The sequence below is a fragment of the Pelophylax lessonae genome, assembly GCF_965119305.1.
Source record: "Pelophylax lessonae genome assembly, chromosome: 1".
Lineage (NCBI taxonomy): Eukaryota > Metazoa > Chordata > Amphibia > Anura > Ranidae > Pelophylax > Pelophylax lessonae.
Window position 1 is genome coordinate 891876884 of NC_138768.1, and position 21757 is coordinate 891898640.

Consider the following 21757-nt stretch of genomic DNA (forward strand, 5'->3'; position numbering starts at 1 on the left):
AAAAAATGTAGTGAAGTAAAAGTAGAAGTAGGAGAAAAAAATTCTACTCTAGGAAAGTACAGATACCGCATTTCGGTACTTAAGTACAGTACTTAAGTAGTTCTACTTCGTTACTATACATCTCTGTTCAAGTTACATACATAGTTACATAGTTAGTCCGGTTGAAAAAAGTCCATCTGCAAGGTCCGGAGTCCCTTTTCCTGATTCAGTTGGGTTAGGCTTGAGATATTTTCGAATCCTGTAGTTCAGGTATATTTCTAGATTCACCTAGGGCTGGTTGATATTCGACCTTCCTGTAGTGCACCTTTGGTGTGTTGATTATTTGGGTTACTATACGATTGTGTAGTTGATCGGTGGAGCACCGCCTCTGAGACACAGTGTGCTCCCTTTTGGGGTGTCTCGGGAGTGGTGACCAACTGTTTCGGGGGCAACCCCCCGCACTTACTAGATGGTGACCTTCTTCTGAGCTATATTTGTAACGAGGTTTGCTTTTTTTTTTCTCATGGTTTATCTCTTGGTGTGATAACTGCATTGTTTGCCAGATGCCCGCTTGACTATGATGTTCTATGTTTTTCGACAATTCTTTGTTATAAGATCGTCTTCATTTCTGTATCATTTCAACTGTTATTTGAATTTGTTATTCTCTAATAAAAATCATTGAAACGAAAAAAGTCTATCTGGCTCAACCAATAAAAAACAAAAAACAGTAAAGAAAACCCAACCATACAATCCCATATCGTATTTATCCCTCTGTCACCATTGTCCTCCATGTATGATCTATTGTTATTATCTGAGACTCATTTTAGAAGAATTTAATATCTTTAATTCCCAATGGAAACCAAAGAAATCCATAAAACCCTCCAAAACATTTTGGTTGGAGCTCCCCTTGAACCCAACATTAATCTGCTGTGTGACGGGGGTGGTGCGGCATTGTGTGACATCATTGTTACAATAAAACCCAATAAAAACTGAAGAGGACGTTACCTGGGAGGACAGTCACCTTCACGGCATGCATGTTATCTTTAAGGGTTCTTTCAATCCCGCAGTGGTACGTGTCGGAGTCTTCTGGTCTGATTCGCCTTTTGGTGACGGTAAACCTGTTCTGATAAGGATTGTCCTCCATGGAATATTGGTTCCCGGACCATCCATCAGTTGATCGGATGAGAATGTTGCAGGTTTTCCTGTAGGATCCTCTACACCAATACTTCACATAAGATTCAAAGCCTTCATCGTAATAACAGGTCACAGATAAATCCTCTCCGTGATGAACGGTGACTTCACTAGGGCCCCTGAGGGCCCCGGCTCCTATTGTGAAGAGAGAATGACACCTTAATGACCCTGTAATGTCACATTGTATCATGATATAAAGAATGACGCAGAGTGTTCTGAACTGTTTCAATGACTTCGGTTAGTAACCAAATAAAGGCTTCTTAGAAAATTGGGATAATTCCTAATTTCATGATGGTGGGCGGAGCCATGCAAATCATTCCTTTACATCCCATTGGTCAAAATGTTTGGTGTATATAAACAGCCAAATATTATAGAGCCATTCCCTTCATATAGCTTTTCCGGTTCTTTGGCTACCATCATTGGGGAAATCATGGCTTTAATGGGGTAGGGCCTGGTACTTAATGAGACAGAATAACCACAGAGTGCTGGGACAAGTTCATCCAGAACCCATGATATGGATGCCAAACTTCAGGAGTGGGTTGTTTGAGGTGGAAGATAAGTGATCTGATCGGGGAGGGGTGAGAGGGGCATGGCACAGGGTCAATGTAATTACAGTAAATAGGGCTGGGGGGGGGGGGGGGAAATAGGTAGGAGAGAAGCACTGGAGGAGGTAAAAGGTGGGTAAAATGTAATGTAATTGACCAAAAAAGTGGTGTGGGGGTCCGGGTACTGCCCTGGGTACATGTATCAATAATTATTAACATTATTATTATTTTTTTTTAAACAATCGTTTTTTCAGGAGCAGTGATTTTAATGAGGCTTAAAGTGTAACAATAAAAATGAAAAATTCCTTTAAATATCGTGCCTGCAGGGACATCTCGTGTTGTCATAAGAGGGCGGGGACACCGGGTGACGTAGCTGGATGGCCCTTACTCTTGCCTGTCAAAGCACATGATGGGCATATGGCGAGACGCCTCCCAGGAGGCAAGAGCATCTTTTTTTTCTGTTGTTGGTCCAGGGGGCGGGATTTACATCGAGGGACGCTATTTTTTATTTTTTTAATAAAGAACTTGTCAAAAACTGTTTCTTGTAGTTATTACTTTTTGACATTTTTTTGGTGAATGGGTAGTGGCCCCTATTAGGCAGTGGGGATGCCGATCCACGAAGATGGCGGCCGTGATTGCCACCGGGCACCTGCGATCGCTCCCCACTGAGAGAGAACGGCGGTCTGCTGCTGTAAACCGTTGTTCTTTTTGGAATGAACACAGAGCGCCTGTGATCCTTCTATTTAGGATCACAGGTCTCTGTTTTGATTCCACAAGTCCCTCCCCCATACAGTTAGAAAACACTCCCCAAGGCTCACACTTAACCCTTTGATCACCCCTGGGTTAACCCCTTCCCTGCCAGTGTCTTTAGTACAGTGACAGTGCATATTTATAGCACTGATTACTGTAGTAATGTCACTGGTCCCCCCAAACGTGTCAAAAATGTCAGTTAGGGGTCCGATCTGTCCGCCGCAATGTCGCAGTCTCGCAAAAAAAAAAATCGCAGATCGCCGCCATTATTAGTAAAAATAAATAAATAAATAAAAATGATATAAATCTTTCCCCTAGTTTGTAGACGCGATAACTTTTGCCCAAACCCATTTAAAATACGCTTATTGCGATTTTTTAACCATAAATTTGTAGCAGAATACAAATTGTCCTAAAATGATGAAAAAAATGTGATTTTGAAATTGTTATTTCTGGGAATGTTATATAGCAGAATGGGAATTATTATTATTATTATTTTGTTTTTAGAATTGTCGTTTTTCTTGTTTATACCGCAAAAAATAACAACCGCACAAGTGATCAAATACCACCAAAGGAAAGCTAAATTTGTGGGGAAAAGGGACATCAATTTTATTTGGGTACAGCGTTGTAAGGCCGTGCAATTTCCAGTTAAAGTAACGCAGTGCTGAATTGCAAAAAATGGCCTGGTCATTAAAGGGGCAAATCCATCCGATCCAGAACTGGTTAATGATGCTTAAAGTGCAACAAAAAAAATGAAAAATTCCATTAAATGTAGTGCCTGGGGGGTCCCCTAATGTCCCTGTAAAGTGGTGCATCTGTAACATGTATAAAACCTGCTGCAGCAAAAATTACATTTCTAAAGAAAAAAAAGTCAATTCCCATTTAAATTGACTCGCGGTTACAATTGCCGGCACCCAGCTATTGAAAAAATAAAGAAAAAAAAAACGGTGTGGGGTCCCCCCCAATATATACCAGACCCTTATCCAGGCATGCAGCCTGGCAGGTCAGGAAAGGGGGGGGCAAGCAAGCCTACCCCCCCAAACAATACCAGGCCACATGCCCTCAACATGGGGGGTGGGTGCTTTGGGTCAGGGAGGCTCTGCGCCCCCTAACTCCAAAGCATCTTGTCCCCATGTTGATGGGGACAAGGGCCTCCTCCCACAATGGCTGGTAGTTGTGGGGGTTTGCTGGCGGGGGCATATCAGATTTTGGAAGCCTCCTTTAGCAAGGGGCCCCCAGATCCCACCTCTCACCCATGTGAATGAGTATCTGGGGCATTATACCCCGACCCATTAACCAAAAAAGTGTACAACGAGTCATAAACACAAGAGACACATTTTTGACAATTCCTTTATTGAAAAAAAAAAAGTGCCTCCTCTGCGCTTTGACATTTCTTATATAGGTAAGGGGGTGTGGCCACCTGTCTATGTCACCCAGTGGCCCTGCCCCTTCTAACATCACAGACTGGTGCATGCTGGGCCTGTGATGTCAGAAGGGGGCAGGGCCAACGGGTGATGATGCCAGGAGGCCCCACCGTTACTTATATAGGAAATGTCAAAGCCCAGAGGAGGCATTCAGCGGAAAACCTCCCAGGAGGCGGAGCGTTTTTTATTTATTTTTTTATTTTTTAGGTCAGTGATGTGGTGGGCGGTGTAACTGACGATGGATTTACATTGGAAGACCCTATTTTTTTTATTTTTAATAAAGGATTTATCAAAAACTTGTCTTGTTTTATTACTTTTTGTACACCTGTTGGGGAACGGGTAGGGGTATGTACCTGAAACTCATTCACATGGGGCCGGGATCTGGGAGCCGGGATCTGGGGGCCGCAATCTGGGGGCCACCTTGTTAAAGGGGGCTTCCAGATTCTGATAAGATTCTGGCCACAGTTGTGGGGATGAGGTCCTATTTCCCATCAACAAAGGGACAAGGTGCTTTGGGGTAAGGGGGCAGGGCCCCCCCTGCCCTAAAGCACACCCCCCATGTTTAGGACCTGGTATGGTTCAGGAGCGGGGGGGGGGGCACTCGCTCGTCATTCCCCTTTCCTGACCTGCCAGGCTGCACTGCCCATTGTTCACACTGCTAGCAGGGTCTGGTGAGAGGGCACTGCCCATTGTTCACACTGCTAGCAGGGTCTGGTGAGAGGGCACTGCCCATTATTCACACTGCTAGCAGGGACGGGTGAGAGGGAACTGCCCATTGTTCTCACTGCTAGCAGGGACTGGTGAGAGGACACTGCCCATTGTTCTCACTGCTAGCAGGGACTGGTGAGAGGACACTGCCCATTGTTCTCACTGCTAGCAGGGACTGGTGAGAGGGCACTGCCCATTGTTCACACTGCTAGCAGGGACTGGTGAGAGGGCACTGCCCATTGTTCACACTGCTAGCAGGGACTGGTGAGAGGACACTGCCCATTGTTCACACTGCTAGCAGGGACTGGTGAGAGGACACTGCCCATTGTTCACACTGCTAGCAGGGACTGGTGAGAGGGCACTGCCCATTGTTCACACTGCTAGCAGGGACTGGTGAGAGGGCACTGCCCATTGTTCACACTGCTAGCAGGGACTGGTGAGAGGGCACTGCCCATTGTTCACACTGCTAGCAGGGACTGGTGAGAGGGCACTGCCCATTATTCACACTGCTAGCAGGGACTGGTGAGAGGGCACTGCCCATTGTTCACACTGCTAGCAGGGACTGGTGAGAGGGCACTGCCCATTATTCACACTGCTAGCAGGGACTGGTGAGAGGGCACTGCCCATTGTTCACACTGCTAGCAGGGACTGGTGAGGGGGCACTGCCCATTATTCACACTGCTAGCAGGGACTGGTGAGAGGGCACTGCCCATTGTTCATACTGCTAGCAGGGACTGGTGAGAGGGCACTGCCCATTGTTCATACTGCTAGCAGGGACTGGTGAGAGGACACTGCCCATTGTTCACACTGCTAGCAGGGACTGGTGAGAGGGCACTGCCCATTGTTCATACTGCTAGCAGGGACTGGTGAGAGGGCACTGCCCATTATTCACACTGCTAGCAGGGACTGGTGAGAGGACACTGCCCATTATTCACACTGCTAGCGGGGACTGGTGAGAGGGCACTGCCCTTTGTTCACACTGCTAGCAGGGACTGGTGAGAGGGCACTGCCCTTTGTTCACACTGCTAGCAGGGACTGGGTTACTGGAGGCAGGACTTTAGGAACATTGCACCTTTAGGGCTGATTTACACTTGATTTGATTTGAACACATTACAGTGCCATCCACTTCACCATACATTTTTATGTCTTTCATGTCTCGGTGACGCTTTTTTGAAGCTTGGAAAATGTCCCGTATGTGTGAGTCACTTTGGGGGTCACTTTGGTTGGGGCGCGGTGGAACCCAACTTACCTTAGAGAGGTTGGGAAATCCCTCTCTCAGCCCCCCGGCCCCTCTTATGTGTAAGTCACCCTGTGTCTATTGGGGACACAGGGTGACGAAGGAGATGATGGACTTAATGGACACTGAGAATATGGTTTGTATTACTTCAAATAGGACAGTAATATTTATCAGCCATATATCTCAGGAGATGTGTGAGGACTATTCCTGTCTGATTCTGAACATGTTCATTGATAGAGCCAATCACATTGTCCTCTGTTCTATGTTCTTCAGTGTCAGAGACGGACAGTCTGTCACTGGGGGTCTCTTCTTATTGTCTGTGTATTGAGGTGTGATGTGGATTCTGTTAAGTCTGTCCGTCCCATTGTTAATTGTTAATGAACTCATACATTGTTTCTGTCCAGATGGCTAGATAATTAGTTCAGGGTAATTCTATTTCTGTATACAATTTCATCTGCATATGATAATGTAATCAGGCAATCCCTGACCTGTGTGTGGTAATCTGATCAGAAGGGGGAGGTCCATGCTGTATATATATTCTGTGAGACTGTTCAAAAAGAAGATTCCAGTACAAGCTAAGTTGTCGGCTAGCTTTGTATGAGGGCGGCTGGAATATTTGATATCTATGTTCCAGACTGGAGGAAGCCGTATACTGACGGACGTCTACAAGCACAGTGCGGGTCGCGGTTCCATTACAGTGTTAATTTTCTATTTGTTTTAAAGGGGCCCAGTATAACCCCCAGCTCAATAGTAATCCCAACTCAGTAATACCTCCAGCTCTTCAGTACTCCCGTTCAGCAGATCCCCAGCTCATTATTTCCTTTGTTCAGCAGATCCATAGCTCAGTAGTATCTGGGGTTGCCACCTCTTGCCTTTAAACCCAAACACATATTAATTACACAGCTTCTGGGGCTGATTAAGGTGGGAATTAAACTCACTTGGTGCCTGATGTGCCTTACATTAACATCAGATCCTGTGTAATTCATGTGTTGGGTTTAAAGGGATTAGATGGCAACCTAGTAGTACCCCAAGCTCTGCTGATCCCTCACTCAGTAGTAACCCACAGCTCTGCTAATCCCTCACTCAGTGGTAAGCCCCAGTTCTGCTAATCCCTATCTCAGTAGTAACCCACAGCTCTGCTGATCCCCCACTCATTAGTACCCTCCAGCTCTTCTGATCTCCCACTCAGTAGCAACCCCAACTCTGATAATCCCTTCGCTCAGTACTAACCCACAGATCCCCCACTTATTAGTGACATTCAGCTCTTATGATCCCCTACTCAGTAGTAACCCACAGCTCTGCAGATCCCCCACTCATTAGTACCCTCCAGCTCTTCTGATCTCCCACTCAGTAGTAACCCCAGCTCTGCTAATCCCTCACTCAGTAGTAACCCAAAGCTCTGCTGATCCCCCACTCATTAGTAACCTCCAGATCTTCTGATATCCCACTCAGTAGCAACCCCCAGCTCTGATAATCCCTTGCTCAGTAGTAACCCACAGCTCTGCTGATCTCCCACTTATAAGTAACATTTAGCTTTTCTGATTCCCTACTCAGTAGTAACCCCAAGCTCTGCTAATCCCCCACTCAGTAGAAAGCCCCAGTTCTGCTAATCCCCCACTCAGTAGTAAACCCCCAGCTCTGCTGATTCCCCCCCCCCCCACTCAGTTGAAAGCCCCAGTTCTGCTAATCCCTCACTCAGTAGTAACCCCCAGCTCTGGTGATCCCCCACTTAGTAGTAATACCTAGCTCTGTTGATCCTCTGGTTTGCTGATCCTCCTCTCTCTCCAGTCCCCACTCATCCCCTGCTATATTACTCTACTTGTGACATATGCTAGTTTATCCCACCCTGGTCCCCCAAGCTCTGCTGATTCTCCACCACTTAGTCCTTTCTCTCTCCAGTCCCTGCTCATCCCCCGCTATATTGCTGTCATGCTGCTCACCACATTTGACATCTGCTAGTCTCTCCTGCTCTGGTCCCCCAGCTCTGCTGATCCTTTCTCCTTAGTCCTCTCTCTCCTTAGTCCTCTCTCTCCACCTTTTGCTATAGCGTTCCCATGTTACACACCACATGTGTGCCATCTGCTAGTTGCTTCACTCCAGTCGGGACCCCGCTCACCTTCCTGCTGCTCCATGCTGCACACCAGATGTGACGTCTGCACCAGACACTCCCAGAATATCTACACATGAACCCGAAGTGACTGCTGGTGACATCTTTGTGGTTCACTTGTTGGTTTCCCAGTGCATCCTGGGATATCTCATACCTTCTATACCTCCAATACAAAGCAAGGCTGAATAAAAGCCCCTCGAAAGCTGCAGGTGCTGTTAGCAAGCGTTGTCCTGGACTTCTATGGAGGCTTCGGAGACGCTTTGAAGCACCAAGAAAGCGACTCGGGGGATCATTTTTGAAGCGAAGCAAACACAGCATGTGACCAGGACTGTAAGGAACCATTTTATTTAGTGGGAGGAGCTTTGGCTGGAATTCAGAGTGCTTTAAAAAAGCGCGTCCAATGCCAGATATTGAAGCAAGTGTATAGGGGCCCCTAGGGCCAAATCCCACTAGGAACTGCATGTCAATCACACAGGATCTTGCTGCATGTTCCTGTGCAATTCCCATGCGGTTCTCTGCGATTTCAGTCCCTTCATTCTGAATAAGATGAAATCACCCCAAAAGTAGTGCCTGCAGTATATTTGGAAATGCACTGTAACTGGATCGCATGGTATATTTGTACCATGCAATCCGGGGCGGGCAAACACATTGTATTTGTGACCCGTGTTTGGGGTGTTCTTATATTTGCACTGACACCCGCTGCAGATTGCAAGGGCAGTGCGATTTGAATGCGGTGCGGGAAACTGGCATGCAATGTGGATGTACCGCAACTACATTCTAGTGTGAAAAGTTCCTTACTGTATCTTCACCACGCCTATACTGCCCCTGCACCACACCCACACTATGTGGTCAAAAGTATTGGGACGCCGGCCTTTACACACACATCAACTTTAATGGCATCCCAGTCTTAGTCCGGAGGGTTCAATATTGAGTCGGCTCCACCCTTTGCAGCTATAACAGCTTCATCTCTTCTGGGAAGGCTGTCCACAAGGTTTAGGAGTGTCTATGGGAATGTTTGACCATTCTTCCAGAAGCGCATTTGTAGGGTCAGGCACTGATGTTGGATGAGAAGGCCTGGCTCACACTCCACTCTATTTCAACCCCTATAGGGATGGGGTCAGGACTCTGTACAGGCCAGTCAAGTTCCTCCACCCCAAACTGGCTCATCCATGTCTTTATGGACCTTGCTTTGTGCACTGGTCCAAATCATTTGGTGAAGGGGGGATTAAGGTGTGGGGGAGGGGGGATTATGGTGTGGGGTTGTTTTTCAGGGGTTGGGTTTGGCCCTTTAGTTCCAGTGAAGGGAATTCTTAAGGCGTCAGCGTACCAAGACATTTTGGACAATTTCATGCCCCCAACTTTGTGGGAAGAGTTTTGGGAAGGCCCCGGGTTGAGGTCAGGACTCTGTGCAGGCCAGTCAGGTTCCTCCACCCCAAACTCACTCATCCATGTCTTTATGGACCTTGCTTTGTGCATTGGTGGTGTGCAGTCATGTTGGAACAGGAAGGGTCCATCCCCCATGATGACAGGAACCCCATTTACAGTGGAGCCCATCATCCCAGAAACTGATGAACAGAGGGACCCCAGATAACAGCAGAGCCCCCCATCACAGACACTAATGAACAGACAGTAATGAACAGAGGGACCCCATTCACAGTGGAGCCCCTGACCCAAGACACTAATGAAGATAGGGGCCCCAGATAACAGTGGAGCCCCTCATTTTAGACATTAATGAAGAGAGGGACCCACAATCACGATAGACCCCTCATCCCAGACACTGGTGAAGCAAGGGACCTCATTCACATTGGAGCCCCTCATCACCAGACACTGATGAATTAAAGGACCCCAGATCACAGTTGAACCCCTCATCCCAGACACTGATGAAGAGAGGGACACCATTTACAGTGGAGCCTCTGACCCAAGACACGGATGAAGAGGGGCCCCAGATAACTGTGGAGCCCCTCATCCTAAACACTAATGAAGAGAGGTACCCAAGATCATGACAGACCCCTCATCCTAGACACTGGTGAAGCAAGAGACCCCAATCACAGTGGAGCCCCTCATTCCAGACACTGATGAACAGAGGGACCCCATATAACAGTGAAGTCCCTCATCCTGGGCATTGATGAAGAGAGGGACCCCAGATCACAGCAGACCCATCACCCTAGACACTGGTGAAGCAAGGGACCCCAGTAACAGTTGAGTCCCTTAGCCTGGACACTGATGGAGAGGGGCCACAGATCACAGCTGAGCTCCTCATCCCAGACAGTGATGAAGATTTGAACCCTCTTTACAGTGGAGACCCTCATTCCAGATACTGATAAAGAGATATGGACCCCAGATCACAGGGTGCCCCTTGTCCCAGAAATTGATGATGGACCCCGGATCACATCGGGGCCCCTCATCCCAGAAAATGATGAAGCAAGGGACCCCAGATCACAGTTGAGACCCTCATCAAAAAAACGAATGAAGAGAAGGACCCTTAGTTTACAGTGGGACCCCTCCTTCCAGAGGATGAACAGAGGGACCCCAGATCACAGAAGAGACTTTCATCTAGGACAATGATGAAGAGAGAGACCCCAGATCAAAGCAGGGGTCCAAATCCCAACCATTGATAAGGAAAAGGACCCCAAATCACAGCAGAGATCCTCATCCCAGACCCTAATGAAGTGAGGAACCCCATATTACAGCTGTGCCCCTCATCTCAGACACTGATGAAGAAAGGGACCCCAGATCACAATGGGAACCCCCATTCCATACATTATAAAAGAGAGGAACCCCAGATCAAAGCTGTGCCCCTCATCCTAAACACTGATGAAGAGAGGGACTCAAGACGAGAGTGGGAACCCCCATCCCAGACACTGATGAAGACAGGGACCCCAGATCACAGTGGGAACCCCAATCCTAGACACTGATGAAGAGAGGAACCCCAAATCACAGTGGGAACCCCCATCCCAGATGCTGATAAAGAGAAGGACCCCAGATAACAGTGGGAACCCCCATACCAAACAGTGATGAAGACTGGGACCCCAGATAACAGTGGGAACCACCATCCCAGATACTGATGAAGAGAGGAACCCCAGATCACAGTGGGAACCCCCATTCCAGACACTGATAAAGAGAGGAACCCCAGATCACAGTGGGAACCCCCATCCCAGACACTGATAAAGAGAAGGACCCCAGATAACAGTGGGAACCCCCATACCAAACAGTGATGAAGAGAGGGACCCCAGATAACAGTGGGAACCACCATCCCAGATACTGATGAAGAGAGGGACCCCAGATAACAGTGGGAACCCCCATCCCAGACACTGATGAAGAGAGGAACCCCAGATCACAGTGGGAACCCCCATCCCAGACACTGATAAAGAGAAGGACCCCAGATAACAGTGGGAACCCCCATACCAAACAGTGATGAAGAGAGGGACCCCAGATAACAGTGGGAACCACCATCCCAGATACTGATGAAGAGAGGCACCCCAGATCACAGTGGGAACCCCCATCCCAGACACTGACGAACAAAGGGACCCCAGATCACAGTGGGAACCCCCATTACACACATTATTAAAGAGAGGAACTCCAGATCAAAGCTGTGCACCTCATCCTAAACACTGATGAAGAGAGGGACTCTAGACAAGAGTGGGAACCCCCATCACAGACACTGATGAAGAGAGAGACCCCAGATCACAGTGGAGACCATCATCTCAGACACTGATAAAAATAGGTACCCCAGATCACAAAGGAGACCTTCATCCCAAACACGGATGAAGAGAAGGACCCCAGAACACAGTGGGAACCCCCATCCCAAACAGTGATGAAGAGAGGGACCCCAGATAACAGTGGGAACCCCTATCCCAGACACTGATGAAGAAAGGGGCCCCAGATCACAGTGTGAACCCCCATCCTAGACACTGATGAGGAGAGGGACCCCAAATCACAGTGAGAACCCACATCCTAGAACACTGATGAAGAGAGGACCCCAAATCACAGTGGGAACCCACATCCTAGACACTGATGAAGAGAGGACCCCAAATCACAGTGGGAACCCACATCCTAGACACTGATGAAGAAAGGGACCCCAAATCACAGTGGGAACCCACATCCCAAACAGTGATGGAGAGGGACCCCAGATAACAGTGGGAACCCCTATCCCAGACACTGATGAAGAAAGGGGCCCCAGATCACAGTGTGAACCCCCATCCTAGACACTGATGAGGAGAGGGACCCCAAATCACAGTGAGAACCCACATCCTAGAACACTGATGAAGAGAGGACCCCAAATCACAGTGGGAACCCACATCCTAGATACTGATGAAGAAAGGGACCCCAAATCACAGTGGGAACCCACATCCCAAACAGTGATGGAGAGGGACCCCAGATAACAGTGGGAACCCCTATCCCAGACACTGATGAAGAAAGGGGCCCCAGATCACAGTGTGAACCCCCATCCTAGACACTGATGAGGAGAGGGACCCCAAATCACAGTGAGAACCCACATCCTAGAACACTGATGAAGAGAGGACCCCAAATCACAGTGGGAACCCACATCCTAGACCCTGATGAAGAGAGGGAGCCCAGATCACATAGTGAACCCCCATCCCAATTACTGATGAAAAAAGGGACTCCAAATCACAGTGGGAACCCACATCCTAGACACTGATGAAGAAAGGGACCCCAAATCACAGTGGGAACCCACATCCCAAACAGTGATGGAGAGGGACCCCAGATAACAGTGGGAACCCCTATCCCAGACACTGATGAAGAAAGGGGCCCCAGATCACAGTGTGAACCCCCATCCTAGACACTGATGAGGAGAGGGACCCCAAATCACAGTGAGAACCCACATCCTAGAGCACTGATGAAGAGAGGACCCCAAATCACAGTGGGAACCCACATCCTAGATACTGATGAAGAAAGGGACCCCAAATCACAGTGGGAACCCACATCCCAAACAGTGATGGAGAGGGACCCCAGATAACAGTGGGAACCCCTATCCCAGACACTGATGAAGAAAGGGGCCCCAGATCACAGTGTGAACCCCCATCCTAGACACTGATGAGGAGAGGGACCCCAAATCACAGTGAGAACCCACATCCTAGAACACTGATGAAGAGAGGACCCCAAATCACAGTGGGAACCCACATCCTAGACCCTGATGAAGAGAGGGAGCCCAGATCACATAGTGAACCCCCATCCCAATTACTGATGAAAAAAGGGACTCCAAATCACAGTGGGAACCCACATCCTAGACACTGATGAAGAAAGTTACCCCAGATCACAGAGGAGACCCTCATCCCAGACATTAATGAAGAGAGGGACCCCAGATCACATAGTGAACCCCCATCCCAAACACTGATGAAGAGAGGACCCCAGATCACAGAGGAGACCCTCATCCTATACACTGATGAATAAGGGACCCTCTCATCCTATGTCCCTCTCACCCCTAATATCTATGTATTGATGAGTCTTCCTGAACTTACCAACAATGCAGAGACACCCCCAGATCACAGCGGAGACCCTCATCCTGGACAATGGCACACAGAGGGACCCCAGGAGACGGCGGTGCCCCTCTGACACTGATGTGAAATAAGAACAGAAAGGAGAAGATCAGATCTCAGTGCCAGGAAGACGATTATCTGAGATGACAATAACTCAGTGCTGACTTCCTGTTTCTCCGTCACATTATCAACCAAATACAGACACAATGTGTGAGAATGCAGCGGAGGGAGTGAGACTGCATAGTGGGGAAAATCTCACACTAAGATGATGGATGATCTTTCTGTTATAGTGCCTGCACAGAGATTAAGGCATGGTGGGGGGTAGATCAGGGGAGAGGAGCAAAAGGAGAGGAAGAGGGGCAGAAAGGCAGAACAATGAAAACATCTGAAATCCAGACAAATCTCCTCCTGTCCTTAATGCACTCAGCCATGGAGACAGGAAATGGGCGGTAAATTTCCTCCAACTGTGCCCTACTTATAATCCTTCATTGCTCCATAGAAAACTATGGAAAAAACTGTTTTAGCTGGAGTTGGGCTTTAATACAGCAGTTTGCAATCTGCTGCCATCTGGAGCTCAGATCTGGTATTGCAGTGCTTGACAAGGACTGCGGAGAACACATAGTCACATGATGGAAACTCTGCTGCCATCTGGAGCTCAGATCTGGTATTGCAGTGCTTGACAAGGACTGCGGAGAACACAAAGTCACAGGATGTGATTGGGAGGGGGTGTGTTCAAGAGACAGGCTGTGATTGGGAGGGGGTGTGTTCAAGAGACAGGCTGTGATTAGGAGGGGGTGTGTTCAAGAGACAGGCTGTGATTGGGAGGGGGTGTGTTCAAGAGACAGGCTATGATTAGGAGGGGGTGTGTTCAAGAGACAGGATGTGCTTGGGAAGAGTTGTGTTTAGGAGTCAGGCTGTGATTAGGAGGCCATAGGCAGGCTGTGATGGGAGGGGGGCAAGAGGAAGCTGTGATTGGGAGGGGGTGAGTTCCAGAGGTGGGCTGCAACTGGGACTCTGCTTGAAAGGGGGTGTGTGCCAGGAGCAGGTTGTGATTGGGAGGGTGTGTGCCAGGAGCAGGTTGTGATTTGGGGGGTGCTAGAGGCAGGCTGTGATTGGAAGGCCAGAGTTAGGCTGTGATGGGAGGGGAGGGGTGCAAGAGGCAGGCTGTGATTGGGAGGGGGTGTGTTCCAGAGGCAGGCTGTGATTGGAAGGCCAGAGTTAGGCTGTGATGGGAGGGGAGGGGTGTAAGAGGCAGACTGTGATTGGGAGGGGGTGTGTTCCAGAGGCAGGCTGTGATATTGGAAGGCCAGAGTTAGGCTGTGATGGGAGGGGAGGGGTGCAAGAGGCAGGCTGTGATTGGGAGGAGGTGTGTGCCTGGGCGATGGCTGTGATTGGGGGGAGTGGTGTAAGAGGCAGGCTGTGAGTGGGAGGGGGTGTGTGCCAGTGGCAGTTTGTGATTGGGAGGGGAGCCAGTGGCAGGCTGTGATTGGGAGGGGGTGTGTGCCAGAGGCAGGCTATAAATGGGAGGGGTTGTGAAGGGGGCATGCTGGGTCAGTGATGCCACAAGGGGGCAGAGTCACCAGGTAGCCCCGACCCTTACCTATATAAGAAGTGTCAGGTAGAGAAGCAGGCAGTCCGCGGGGAATGTTCAACGAGACTGGAGGTTTTTCTTCTTTTTTCTTTTTTTGGGGTTTGGCGGTGCGGTAGACGGCTCTACATTGGGGGACATTGTTTCCTATTTTTTAATAAAGGAATTGTTAAAAACTAATTTACTGTCTTTATTCACTTGTTACACATTTTTGGTGACTGGGTAGAGGTACAATTTACGCCATACTCATTCACATGGGGGGGCGGGATCTGGGGGCACCCTTATTAAATGGGGCTTTCGAATTCCGATAAGCCCCCCACCAACAGACCCCCACAACCACCACCCAGGGTTGTGGGGATGAAGCCCTTGTCCCCATCAACATGGACACAGGGTGCCCCCGTTTCCTGATCTGCCGGGCTGCATGTTCAGGTAAGGGTCTGGTATGGATTTTGGGGGGACCCCATGCCATTCTTTGTTTTTTAAATTTGGCATAGGGTTCCCCTTAGAATTCAGACTGAGGGGGACCCCACACCATTTTTTAAATACACTTTTAATTGCCGCCGTTGTTTGGTTTACATTTCAGCTCTCAATGGCGAAGGACATGGTGGCCGGGTTCCCGACCCGCTGCTTAACAACCAGCTATTCTTCACACAGAACTCAAATCGATTGATCATTTTTCGACCGATCCAAATTCTAATCATTCTGAAAATATGAAAATCCTTAGAAAACAAATATACAAAACTAATTTTAATGAATTTTAACAAAATTTGTTACTATTTCATTCAGACATTGCGATACATCAGAATCTTCAAATAACAAAAAACGACTCGCACATCTCTAGTGGTTGGTAAGGGGATGAGTCTGGCAGCAGCATTCATGATAGATAGAAGGGGGGATAGTCTGCAGAGAGGTAGGTCAATGAGGAGGAAGTTACAGCAGTCAAGGCAAGAGATCCCAAGGGAATGAATAGGTTGCTTAGTGGTCAATCCAGTTCTTCCAGTTCTTCCAGTGTTTGGCCAGCATATGCAGGGATCTTTTCATTCACTTGCTAAATCTTAGCCAGTCATGATGTATTCATGGTTCAGCCCCTCTCCTTTCCACTTCCACCAGATTTTAACTTCAGCCAGTTCCAGGGAAGAGGACGAAGAAGCCAACACCACCCCTCAGCTCCTCTGAGTCACAGTGAGTTTTTTCCTTTGCTTTAGGGAAGGGAGAGCAGAATCATGGATAGTCAGAGATAGGGAGAGGGGAACAGGAGCTGAGGGAAGTCTGCTCTTATAATGAGTTCATGTTGTGTTTATCTTGACACCTGGCTGGGAAAGGTCCTCAGCATCCAATGGGCACCCACTTACATCCCTTCCTACCAGCAGAAGTCTTCTTTCTTACAGAGACTCTTCCTTCCTACCAGCAGAAGTCTTCTTTCTTACAGAGACTCTTCCTTCCTACCATCAGAAGTCTTCTTTCTTACAGAGACTCTTCCTTCCTACCATCAGAAGTCTTCTTTCTTACAGAGACTCTTCCTTCCTACCAGCAGAAGTCTTCTTTCTTACAGAGACTCTTCCTTCCTACCAGCAGAAGTCTTCTTTCTTACAGAGACTCTTCCTTCCTACCAGCAGAAGTCTTCTTTCTTACAGAGACTCTTCCTTCCTACCAGCAGAAGTCTTCTTTCTTACAGAGATTCTTCCTTCCTACCAGCAGAAGTCTTCTTTCTTACAGAGACTCTTCCTTCCTACCAGCGGAAGTCTTGTTTCTTACAGAGACTCTTCCTTCCTACCAGCAGAAGTCTTCTTTCTTACAGAGACTCTTCCTTCCTACCATCAGAAGTCCTGTTTCTTACAGAGACTCTTCCTTCCTACCAGCAGAAGTCTTGTTTCTTACAGAAACTCTTCCTTCCAACCAGCAGAAGTCTTCTTTCTTACAGAGACTCTTCCTTCCTACCAGCAGAAGTCTTCTTTCTTACAGAGACTCTTCCTTCCAACCAGCAGAAGTCTTCTTTCTTACAGAGACTCTTCCTTCCTACCAGCAGAAGTCTTCTTTCTTACAGAGACTCTTCCTTCCTACCAGCAGAAGTCTTCTTTCTTACAGAGACTCTTCCTTCCTACCAGCAGAAGTCTTCTTTCTTACAGAGACTCTTCCTTCCTACCAGCAGAAGTCTTCTTTCTTACAGAGATTCTTCCTTCCTACCAGCAGAAGTCTTCTTTCTTACAGAGACTCTTCCTTCCTACCAGCGGAAGTCTTGTTTCTTACAGAGACTCTTCCTTCCTACCAGCAGAAGTCTTCTTTCTTACAGAGACTCTTCCTTCCTACCATCAGAAGTCCTGTTTCTTACAGAGACTCTTCCTTCCTACCAGCAGAAGTCTTGTTTCTTACAGAAACTCTTCCTTCCAACCAGCAGAAGTCTTCTTTCTTACAGAGACTCTTCCTTCCTACCAGCAGAAGTCTTGTATCTTACAGAGACTCTTCCTTCCTACCAGCAGAAGTCTTCTTTCTTACAGAGACTCTTCTTTTCTACCAGCAGAAGTCTTCTTTCTTACAAAGACTCTTCCTTCCTACCAGCAGGAGTCTTCTTTCTTACAGAGACTCTTCCTTCCTACCAGCAGAAGTCCTGTTTCTTGCAGAGACTCTTCCTTCCTCCCAGCAGAAGTCTTCTTTCTTACAGAGATTTCTGACTGGAAGAAAAGAATGCAGGATCTCTGTGTGTTCTGTCCCTCTGCTTCATCTTTAGGGCTCATCCACACTAGCTTTGCTTTCTGAAGAGCAATCCACATTCAGATCACTCTTCAGAAAGCATTAGACAGTATCACCTCCTCACTGCCCGCTTTAACCTAGATCTCCACACTGGTGTTACCACAGCAGCATGCAATGCATACAGTTGTATGGCTGTCTCAGGTACGGGGCCGGCTTGTAGTCTCTGCAGTGACTGGTAAGCAGTTCGTTTCCTGGAGTTTGTTATTTCATTTCTCCATTCTCCAACATATTTTTCTTTGGAATTATTTATTATGTTTTTTTATGTGAGATTTTGTGGGTTTGGGATAGACAAGGCGATGATGAGTTGTTGCAGGCCGCATGGCTTGGGCTGATACTTATCAGTCAGCAAGGCTTTATGGTGGTAGGAGTTAGGACTGCTGTTTTGTAGGTGGTCCCAGTATGATAGCGCCCCCTTCTGTACTGCAAGAAGTAAGAGAAATCTGCCCAGCTCAGACCGGCAAGCCCTGTTGGAGGAACTCCGATGTATTTGGATGAGGTGCTTGCAGAATTCCAAATGAAATTTTTCTGTTGGATTGGAATCCCATTTGGATTGGTCTGGGTAGGTATCAGAACCCCAAACTTCACTTCTATAAAGAAGTATCGGGGTGATAAGCCAGACTCTCACCAGTTGTTTTAGGTGGTACAGCTGTCTCCCGATGGCACAGAAGGCTCTGCATGGCTTGTCTTTTTAGGGTCTCTATGGCTGACTTGGTTTTCAGTGTTAGGTTAGTACCAGTGGAGTAACTAGAACCTTCAGGGCCCCGATACAAGAAACCATGAAGGGCCCCCCTAACCCCCGGATGGGGCCCTTCCCTCCCAGCCTGGTGGCGGAACGCCAGGGCAAGTGCGATGTTTGTGTGGTAGTTCTGCCAATGGTGTCAGTAGTTTTATTATTTTTATTGCATTTTTCTACCAGTTGTTTTATTAATTTTTTTTACAATATAATATTTTTTTAAATATTTGTTTTACAATTTTTTAGAAGCCCCGTTGGGGGGCTTTGGTGAAATATCAGGAGTCTAAACAGACCTCTGATGTTCCACCTTTGAGACACAGCTTTCCATCTCCATCTCTGAATCCTCAGCTGCACAGAGTAAATGGATAAGGATAGGAAGCATTGTAACACAGTTTACTATGTTTCAGTTACAAATAGACAGAGTCAGGGAAAAGGCTTCATCCTGACAGATCCCCTGCAGCAGCCAGTGGGAGAGGGGAGGGGGAAACCTTGCAGAGCTATAGGGAGGAGGAGGGGGGTAGGAAAAAGCATGGGGGGGGGAATTGGAGAGCACACGGGAGGGGCAGCAGAAAGAAGCTGCATAGGAGGAGTTGTGGGGGTAGCTGCATATAAAGGAACCAATCTATTCATTCCCCAACTCCTCTTCTTCTCCTCTCCCTCCCCCAGTCATTCAGCCTCTGCAGGGGGTAAAAGGAGAGACGGTTCCTCTATACCGGGGTTTCTCAATCTTTTCCCAGTCGGGGCGCCTTGAAAGGATTTTCAGTCTGGAGCCTCCCAGTCTAAGGGTTGGTTCACATCAGAGGCAGCTGGTCAATAGGGGGCGCAGGGGCGCCGCCCCCCAAGGCTAGTCACATAGCATCAGCATTAAAAAAATAAAAAAATAAATATTCCTTTAATGCTGCGGGGCACCGGACACATTGCTGCTATGGAGAGGGGTGGAGATTTTCCCATCATGTGCCAACTTTCTGGCAAGCTAATTTGCAGTCCCTTAGAGTGTCCTCGGGGCGCAGAGCACTCACCATGTTATCCTGGGATTGGATTCCAGGACCTCCTCCGACATCATAGGGGCGGTGCTTGGGCGTCGCTGTCTGCTTCCCTCACCTCACCCCAGACGTTGGTCTTCCAGTCTCTCTCTGCTGCTGCACAGACACAGGAGGACGCTGACTCAGTGAGAGTGAGGAGGAGTGGAGGACGCTGATTTAGCGAGAGTGAGGAAGAGTGGATGGATCGATTCAGAGGGGAGAGTGGAGAGGAGAGAGTGGAGAGGAGATAGAAGAGAGGAGAGAGGGGAGAGGAGAGAGGAGAGAGGGCAGCCAGCCAGCAAGAGAGCGGGAGGGAAAAAGAGAGTGGGAGGGAGAAAGAGAGTGGGAGGGAGCCCTCAGCCCAGTCGATCCCAGGGCCCAGGCAGACAAAAGGTTAGGGAAATTGAAGCAATGCAATGTGAAAATGCCGGTATCTGACTGCTTCCCTCTGCACAACAGCCTTACCTGCTTACAAGTTGACCTAAGCACCTCTGCCATGTTATTTCAAGGATGGGGGGTCTGTACTGTGGGATTAGGGCTGGGGGGGTCTGTACTGTTGGATTAGTGCTGGGGGGTCTGTACTGTGGGATTAGTGCTGGGGGGGTCTGTATGTGGGATTAGTGCTGGGGGGGTCTGTACTGTGGGATTAGTGCTGGGGGGGGGTCTGTACTGTGGGATTAGTGCTGGGGGTCTGTACTATGGGATTAGTAGTGCTGGGGGGTCTGTACTATGGGATTAGTAGTGCTGGGGGGGTCTGTACTGTGGGATTAGTGCTGGGGGGTCTGTACTGTGGGATTAGTGCTGGGGGGGTCTGTACTGTGGGATTAGTGCTGGGGGGTCTGTACTGTGGGATTAGTTCTGGGGGGCCTGTACTGTGAGATTTGTGCTGGGGGGTCAGTACTGAGGGATTAGTTTTGGGGGGGTCTGTACTGTGAGATTAGTGCTGGGGGGGGTCAGTACTGAGGGATTAGTGCTGCGGGGGTCTGTACTGAGGGATTAGTGCTGGGGGGGTCTGTACTGTGGGATTAGTGCAAGGGGGCCTGTACTGTGGGGGTTTGTGCCAGGGGGTCTGTACTGTGGGGGTTTGTGCTGGGAGGTCTGTACTGTGGGGTTTGTGCTAGGGGGTCTGTACTGTGGGATTAGTGCTGGGGGGGTCTGTACTGTGGGATTAGTGCTGGGGGGTCTGTACTGTGGGGTTTGTGCTAGGGGGCCTGTACATAGTTACATAGTTACATAGTTAGTGAGGTTGAAAAAAGACATCAGTCCATCCAGTTCAACCTATGATGTGTGTGTGTGTTTGCTTTTAACCGTACATTGTGCTGGGGGGGTCTGTACTGTAGGAGTAGTGCTGGGGGGGTCTGTACTGTGGGATTAGTGCTGGGGGGGTCTGTACTGTGGGATTAGTGCTGGGGGGTCTGTACTGTGGGATTAGTGCTGGGGGGGTCTGTACTGTGGGATTAGTGCTGGGGGGGTCTGTATTGTGGGATTAGTGCTGGGGGGGGGGGTCTGTACTGTGGGATTAGTGCTGGGGGGGGGGGTCTGTACTGTGGGGTTGTGATAGGGGGGCCTGTACTGTGGGATTAGTGCTGGGGGGGGTCTGTACTGTGGGGTTGTGATGGGGGGGGTCTGTACTGTGGGGTTTGTGCTAGGGGGTCTGTACTCTGGGATTAGTGCTGGGGGGGTCTGTACTGTGGGATTAGTGCTGGGGGGTCTGTACTGTGGGATTAGTGCTGGGGGGGGGGTCTGTACTGTGGGATTAGTGCTGGGGGGGGGGGTCTGTACTGTGGGATTAGTGCTAGGGGGTCTGTACTCTGGGATTAGTGCTGGGGGGGTCTGTACTGTGGGATTAGTGCTGGGGGGTCTGTACTGTGGGATTAGTGCTGTGGGGGTCTGTACTGTGGGGTTTGTGCTAGGGGGTCTGTACTGTGGGATTATGCTGGGGGGGGGGTCTGTACTGTATTAGTGCTGGGGGGTCTGTACTGTGGGATTAGTGCTGGGGGGTCTGTACTGTGGGATTAGTGCTGGGGGGTCTGTACTGTGGGATTAGTGCTGGGGGGGTCTGTACTGTGGGATTAGTGCTGGGGGGTCTGTACTGTGGGGGTTTGTGCTGGGGGGGTCTGTACTGTGGGATTAGTGCTGGGGGGGTCTGTACTGTGGGATTAGTGCTGGGGGGTCTGTACTGTGGGATTAGTGCTGTGGGATTAGTGCTGGGGGGGTCTGTACTGTGGGA

At 48.9% G+C, this 21757-nt stretch overlaps 1 protein-coding gene across 1 annotated transcript in view; it reads right to left on the bottom strand.

Annotated features, from left to right (window-relative positions):
* LOC309550882 (uncharacterized protein) overlaps positions 1 to 13512 on the bottom strand; it is a 110779-nt gene extending 97267 nt beyond the window's left edge. Inside the window, exons 1-2 of the mRNA XM_082251258.1 lie at positions 13419 to 13512; positions 985 to 1305 (exon numbers count right to left, since the gene is read on the bottom strand). Coding sequence (XP_082107384.1) covers positions 985 to 1305; positions 13419 to 13461 — 364 coding nt within the window. The 5' untranslated portion in view covers positions 13462 to 13512. The remainder of the gene's footprint in view (positions 1 to 984; positions 1306 to 13418) is intronic.
* Positions 13513 to 21757: the final 8245 nt, after the last annotated feature.